At 46.0% G+C, this 7,362-nt stretch overlaps 1 protein-coding gene across 1 annotated transcript; it reads left to right on the top strand.

Annotated features, from left to right (window-relative positions):
- The first annotated feature begins 3,825 nt into the window (after nucleotides 1-3,825).
- Nucleotides 3,826-7,061, top strand: LOC143803884 (uncharacterized). Its single transcript, XM_077281645.1, has 4 exons — nucleotides 3,826-3,969; nucleotides 4,783-4,978; nucleotides 5,133-5,295; nucleotides 5,876-7,061. The coding sequence occupies exons 1-4, from the start codon at nucleotides 3,826-3,828 to the stop codon at nucleotides 6,894-6,896; spliced, it is 1,524 nt and encodes a 507-aa protein (XP_077137760.1). The 3' UTR covers nucleotides 6,897-7,061.
- The last annotated feature ends 301 nt before the right edge of the window (nucleotides 7,062-7,362 follow it).

Raw genomic sequence — 7,362 nt, 5'->3', positions numbered from 1 at the left:
CCAATCACAAGCCGCAACGTCATCGAAGGTCCTTCACTCTGCATTCTTCGGAACAGAGGCAGACGCTTGGACCGGTGAGAGCCGGGGCCGTCGGAGGGGTGAGTATATCAATATTTTTTATTTTTATTCTTTATTTTATACATGAATATGGATCCCAGGGCCTGAAGGAGAGTTTCCTCTCCTTCAAACCCTGGGAACCATTCCGATATTTTGTGTCCCATTGATATGCATTGGTATCGGGTATCGGTGATATCCGATATTTTTTGGATATCGGCCGATCCAATCCGATACCGATACCTTTGCATATCGGAAGGTATCACTCAACACTAATAACCACCCTACAGCAGCCATAAAACTCCCTCTCTGTACATCCAAACCATTCACTTTATCGAATGGCACCAGGCAGGGGTGCCCTTTGTCACCTCTCCTGTTTGCCCTCTGCATAGAGCCCCTGGCAGCGTCCATACGACGGGACCCCAATATTTCTGGGGTGATGGTTGGGAGTAAATCTTTTAAGATCGCACTATTTGCTGATGATGTCCTATTGACGCTCACTAATCTCCACGTGTCTCTTCCGAACCTCATGAGGGCTTTGAGGAGATATGGGGACTTATCTGGATATGAAATCAATTCCAGCAAAACGGAGGCTATGCCGCTTAACATCCCCCCTGAGGTATGGGACCACCTACGCCTGAATTTTAAATTCAGGTGGAAACAGGATGCTGTGAAATATCTGGGGGTGAATATTACATCCTCATATGAGACCCTCTACAAACTAAATTTCCCCTCCCTCTTTAAAGAATCAAAAGCCCGCCTGACTAAATGGCAATCACCCAATCTCTCATGGATGGGTCGGATAGCGGCGGTAAAAATGAGCCTTTTACCCAGATTGATCTATGCCTTTGAGACGCTCCCAGTTGGAGTTCTGGTCTCGGAATTGAAGTCCCTTCAGGCGGCTATTATTAGGTTCATATGGCAACAAAAGTGCCATAGAGTGGCTAAGGAGGTTCGCACAGCTCATAAGACCAGGGGAGGGCTTTCTGTGCCAAATATTCTTAAATACTACTGGGCTACTCACCTGAGGAGAATCCCCTGCTGGACGTCCCTATGGGCCTACAGCAAGTGGAATGAAATAGAGAAATTATGGCTTGCCGCAATACACCCTAACTCTCTTTTATGGTCGCCAGCACAATGTAAGTCCTTTCCACCCCTTTTAGGCCCATGCAGTTCACCCATGACATTTGGAATACCTGCACACGGAGATTCTCCCTCATGTCACCTTGCTCCCCCCTGGTGTCCTTCATCTATCATCCACAGCTCCCAGGCAGTTTAGAGTCTCCTATGGTTCACCCTTGGCTTAAAGCGGGCCTATTTAGATTTGCGGATATTATAGACGGGGAGACCATGGAGATTCACTCCTTTGATTATCTTAAGCAACATTTCTCTATTTCCAACAGGGAATAATTTCAATACCTACAAATCAGAGATTTTGCTAACTCCCTATATGGTAAAGCGGGAGCTCCGATCCCCACGGATTTCGAGAAAATTTGCAGGAGTGGCGTGAACACCAGGGGTCTGATCTCAGAAATTTATAACCTTTGATCGGATCCACGGGATGGGTCTGGTGAATCTTTTCTATACATGCGCAAGTGGGAGGCCGCCCTGGAGCGGCGTATTTCTCCCCGAGAGTGGTCTGTCATTTGGAGGAATGCCGCAAAATCGTCAGTGTGTACTCTCTATAGAGAAAATATCTATAAGATACTAATGCACTGGTATCACACTCCAGAGTTTCTGCATGGACTGAATCCCTCTGTCCCTCCCTCTTGTTGGAGATGTGGAGGAAGCACTGGGTCCCTCATGCACATATTCTGGTCATGCCCAAAAATTGTGCCTTTTTGGGGTCAAGCTATGTCCCTCATTGACAAGGTATTGCATACAGATATAGAACTAAACCCGCTGGTGCTTCTCCTGGGTCACAGGGCACCGGGTATGGGCAAACTCTCTAATAGATTATTGCAACATATCCTTACGGCGGCCAGATGCCTGATTGCGCGTTTTTGGAGGCAGCCGAGTCCCCCTTCGCTTCAGATCCTCATTAGACGGATCATGGATGTCAGAAGGATGGAACACCTTACAGCCTTACTAAGGCTACGTTCACATTTGCGTTGTGCGCCGCAGCGTCGTCGCCGCACCAAAACGCATGCGGCGTGCGGCCCTATATTTAACATTGGGGCCGCATGGCGCCGCATGTACATGCGTTGTCATGCGTTTTGGTGCGTTGTACGCCGCATGCGGCGTTAGGGCGCACCTGTCAGGGCGCGGCAAACGCAACATGTTGCATTTTTTGGGCGGTGCAGACTTTGTAAAAAACGCATGCGTCGTGTTTGCGTCGTGTTTGCGTCGTCAATGCGGCTTTTTCCCCATTGACTTGCATTGACAACGCAGACGACGCAAGTACTTGCCTCGTGGTGCGTTGTACGACGCATGCGTTTTCCACTAAAAAATGCAAAACATTGTCTAGACTTTGTCTAGACAAAAAAAACCCACTATATATAGAGAGAAAAAAAGGGGTTTGGCATTGTCTTTCACAAGGCTATCAGACAAGACAAGTCACTGAGGAGAAACCTGCTTTCAAAACCTGTAAGTATATATTTCTCTTTGCATATTTTTTATTCTGTGTTTTATTTATTGATTTTGATTTAATTTGTGCAATGTTTGGTCTGTGCTATTGTACGGTTATGGCACTGTGGGTTGTATTGAAAAATTGTGTTTTTTAATCTGGTTTTGATGTACTTCTGGCGCTATATGATGGCGTTTATTGTCTTCGGCCTTGCTTGGTTTTGGGTTGTTCTGGTGTCATGCGGTTGTTCAATGTCTTTAAATTTGGCAGATTTTTATGTGAAATTTCTGGTGCATGTCTTTTTCTGGTTTCTATTGTTGGGGGTAACCGTATGGCGTTTTCTTGGCTCATGTCTTGCTGTGTTTTATTATGCTGTGGGCATTTTTTTTTCTTTCCTTGAGTGTCTTTTCTTGCTGGTGGGGGGGCTACATTTATGATGTTTCATTTGTATTGTATTGTTCTGGGCTGCTATGCCATTCTATTTTCAATTGTATTTTCCCTTTTTTTGGGGGGGTTTTAACTATGATGGTTTTACGTCGTTTTCCGTATGGCTTCCATATGTATCGCCTTTCTTGAATGTTTCCATTGACAAGTGTGTAGTATGGCCTTTATATTAATTTTATTTTTTAGTTGGGGGCCTTTTTTAAAAAATTTATTGTTTTTTCTTTTCTATTTGACTATGTTTTATCTTTTGGGTTGCTGTATATTGTAACAGCGGTTGTCCCGTAATGTTTATTGCTTATTATCTAGAATGGTATTTATCGCCTTTTTCTGATGTATTTCGGTGGATGTCACCAGATGGTGTTGTTTTGGATCATGTCTTGTTGTAATTGTAAATTATGGCGTTCATTAGTTTGCTATTTCATTGTGCCTTTTTTTTCAGTATTTTTTTTTTGGATAATTTTGTAGCTTTAGAAAATTTTACATAGGTGTCTATTTTTGCTTAATTTTGTTTGGGTCTATTCTTGTATTGTTTCTTCGATTGTATTCTCTTGCAATGTATGGCGTTGTGGTGTCGCTTTTTGAGTTTGCATTGTACTATCAGTCAACAGTCAATTGTGTTTTTTTAATGTTTTGGGCCTATTTTATTGTCTGTGGCATTGGATGTGATTTTTTGCTCATTTTTTCATTGCAGAACAAACTTGCAAGAATGCCAAGTTCTTCGGAGCATAGCCAATCGGCGCGGGGGAGTGCGGTGAGTAATTATGTCCAGTTGCTTACTATTAGCTGCCATTTGTAGCATTGACAATAATTTTTGTATACAATTTTTCCAGGCTTCTTCAAGTGAGGGGGAAGGCAGTCAGCGGGAGCAGAGAGATCGGGGCCAAGATGTGGCGTCAGGCCGGCGAGTGAGTATTTTTTTTTTTTTTATCTTTTTTATTGCAGTAGCATCCTGCTGTGAGGAACATTACATTTGAGGAGCATCCTGCTTTCACTAGGGATGTTTAGTAAAGCTTAGGCCCCCGTCACACATAGCGAGATCGCTGTTGAGTCACAAGTTTTGTGACGCAACAGCGACCTCAGTAGCGATCTCGCTATGTGTGACCCGTACCAGCGATCAGGCCCCTGCTGTGAGATAGCTGGTCGTGTTGGAATGGCCTGGGCCGTTTTTTGGTAGTTGAGGTCCCGCTGACATCGCTGAAGTGGTGTGTGTGACACCGATCCAGCGATGTCTTCCCTGGTAACCATGATAAACATCGGGTTACTAAGCGCGGCCCTGCACTTAGTAACCCGATGTTTACCCTGGTTACCCGGGTGCTGCAGGGGGATTTCGGCATCATTGAAGACAGTTTCAACGATGCCGAAGTCGTTCCCCTGATCGTTGGTCGCTGGAGAGAGCGGTCTGTGTGACAGCTCCCCAGCGACCACACAACGACTTACCAACGATCACGGCCAGGCAGTATCGCTGGTCGTGATGGTTGTTAAATCACTATGTGAGACGGGGCCTTTATACATTATAGATTTTCAGGGCAGCAAGTATTGGGGGAAGGTAAAATAAAGTTGAACTCCCTGCACACAAACATTCCAAAACACAGGTGTAGAAAACATCAATATACATACATCAAATGGCAAAGGATAGGGCAGAGGTACCTATCATGCCAGGTGCTGGTGGTTGTTAATATTTGCATATTTATAACCTATTTGTTTTCTAATTTTTCTAGGTTTCACAACGGGCCCAAGGAGAGAGTGTAGATGTGGACCTCCTTATTTCAAGCATCCAGGAGCGTGGCCCGTTGTGGGACAGCCGTGACCCTCGGCACATGGACCAGGTGGTGTCTAGGCGTTTGTGGGCAGAGGTGGCAAACTCGCTGTGGGATGGCTTTGACAGTGCCTCAGCGAAGGACAAAGGCACCTTTAGTGAGTATTGCTGAGACGCTGCTATGACCCATCTTGCTAGGATAAACACAACCGTGTGTGATGCGATCAACGCCTACACTTTGCATCGCACACGGTTGTTTTATCCTTTTACAATGCTAAATATGTAACAATTTTTTTGTCTTTACATTAACAGTGAAAAAGTTGAGGACCAGATGGCGATCCATAAAGGACCGTTTCAATAAGGGGATTCGTGCTGAGGAGGAGCAATCTCGGAGCGGTGCTGCTGCGTCAAAGTCTGTGCCCTACAAGTACAACAGGGCCCTCCAGTTCCTAAGACCGGTCCTTACCCGCCGACAGTAAGTATTTTTGCCACATACCATATTGCACAGCCACATTGTACATTGCCCAGACACATAGCATATTGCACAGCCACATAGTACATTGCCCAGCCACGTACATTGTGCATCCACATAGTAGATTTCCAGGCCACTATATCGCAGCCAGGGTAGTTCTGATTGCAGGAATAATGATGACGTCTGGATCACATGATCCTAACGTCATGGCCATTCCTGCGATCAGATCAGCAAAGTCTTTTTTTTTTCGTTTTTGGTTTTTTAAATTTTATTCTTGACTTTAAATTTTATACTCTTTTTGTGACATAGGCATTATCTAGATTTTTTTTTTTAGATGACAGGGGTATGCATTGCCTTTGCCAACTTGAATGAACAGTCATTTTCTGCCGTCGGTATGTCCATGATTGTTATCGTGAGCCCTAATGCTCAGCTGGCGATAACAATCAGCAATTTATTATAGGCCACACAGACTGAGAGACAGGGGATTGTAATGTTTTGATGTGTCATGTAATTTTTTTGACAGGAGTTGGCGTATGTGATAGGTTATTAATTGAAGACTAATTTTTTCATTATCTTTTCACAGGACACACAGCAGCACCCTCCAGCGAGCTCCCCCCTGTGAAGCGGAACTTCATGGATCGCCATCTGAGCCGTCACAGCCATCCCACAGCGACAGCAGGCTTGCACCACCATCATCTGGAGAACCGGCTGCCGGTACGTCAGGTTTTCCCCTGCCCGAGGCCTCTGGCGCACCTTCGTTCGGGTATTCCCGACAGCGCCAGCGGGCCTCGGACAGGTCAGTCATGCCTGAATTTTTGCACTTGGGCACGGTGTTCCAGAACGGTTTCAAGGCGTTGAGAGATGAAATGTCCAGTATGGGACGGCGCCTTGAAATCCTGGAAGCCGAGCTCTCAAATCCGGCAAAACATTTCTTCAGCACACTTGCTAAAGGCATGGTGGAAAACCTTACGCCGGAACTCCAGATTTCGGTGATGCAGGACTGCAACAATTCTTACGTGAGGGCTCTGCAGCAGTCTCGGGTCGCGCAGTCAGCGACACTGCCCGTAGTGCCGTCGCTGGCTAGCGTGACTCCGACTACTGCTGCAGAGTCACTCCAGCCCCCCCACCCTGGTCCAAGTGCCGGGCGACGCCACCACAGGCACCATACCAGTGTGCGGCCCACTCCTGCTCCTGCCAGGCCCTCATCCTCCCGTAGGAGTGCTTCTGGGGGAGATGCCGCAGAAGGCAGGAAAAGGAAAAAAAAATATAAGAGGAGGCACACAGACACACACACAGAGGCACAGGTTCTGGCTGCTCCAGGACACACACCATCTCGTCGTGGCTCGAGCCACAGCAGGAGCAGCCAGGGCCAACCAAGCCAAAAACGCAGGCGGCTTGTGTTGCCTCCTCCCTCCTCTACTGACGAGGCGGTCTCCCTAGTGTACCCTGCGGGGGGTTTGGACCTGCCATCAAGCTTACTCGAGTATGGCGGCTCCTCCTCCTCCTCCTCCTCTACCACTCCCACTCCCAGGTCCAGAACTAGAAGCTACCGGTCACCGGTGGTAGCGGATGTTGATCCCCCCTCGGCTGTTGAAACCCCATAATTTTCTTTTCCCTTTTTTTCTGTTTCCCCTCAATAAAAATTTAATTTTTTGTATACAATATTTGGTCTTCTTTTCAAGTACACTGCTCGGTAATTCACTCCGTGCGTCGTTTATTTGTGCTTCAAACACCTCATATATGCAATGTCAGACAGTATTTTTGGATTTTTTAATTTGACCGTTTCTTTGGGTGTCTTTCATTGCTGTATGAGGTGTTTCCAAACACTAAAGTGTATGAGTTGTTTTCAAAGAAAAAGGGTATGTGTCCACGCTCAGGATTGCATCCGGATTTGGTCCGGATTTTAATTCAATATTTGTAGCCAAAACCAGGCGTGGGTAATAAATACAGCAGTGGAGCATATGTTTCTATTCTACTTTTCCTAATTGTTCCACTCCTGGTTTTGGCTTACAAATATTGATGAAAAAACCTGAGCAATTCAGGATGCAATCCTGAACGTGGACACATACT

Source organism: Ranitomeya variabilis, chromosome 2 (genome assembly GCF_051348905.1).
Source record: "Ranitomeya variabilis isolate aRanVar5 chromosome 2, aRanVar5.hap1, whole genome shotgun sequence".
NCBI classification, from domain to species: Eukaryota; Metazoa; Chordata; class Amphibia; order Anura; family Dendrobatidae; genus Ranitomeya; species Ranitomeya variabilis.
The sequence above is the reverse complement of the archived record's forward strand: the minus strand, read 5'-3'. Positions and strand labels throughout refer to the sequence as shown.

Coding starts and splice junctions, on each gene's coding strand:
- LOC143803884 (XM_077281645.1), top strand. CDS start 3,826: ATGTCCAGTTGCTTACTATTAGCTGCCATTTGTAGCATTGACAATAAT. Junction 4,979..5,132: donor GAAGGACAAAGGCACCTTTA/GTGAGTATTGCT, acceptor TTACATTAACAG/TGAAAAAGTTGAGGACCAGA. Junction 5,296..5,875: donor CCGGTCCTTACCCGCCGACA/GTAAGTATTTTT, acceptor ATCTTTTCACAG/GACACACAGCAGCACCCTCC.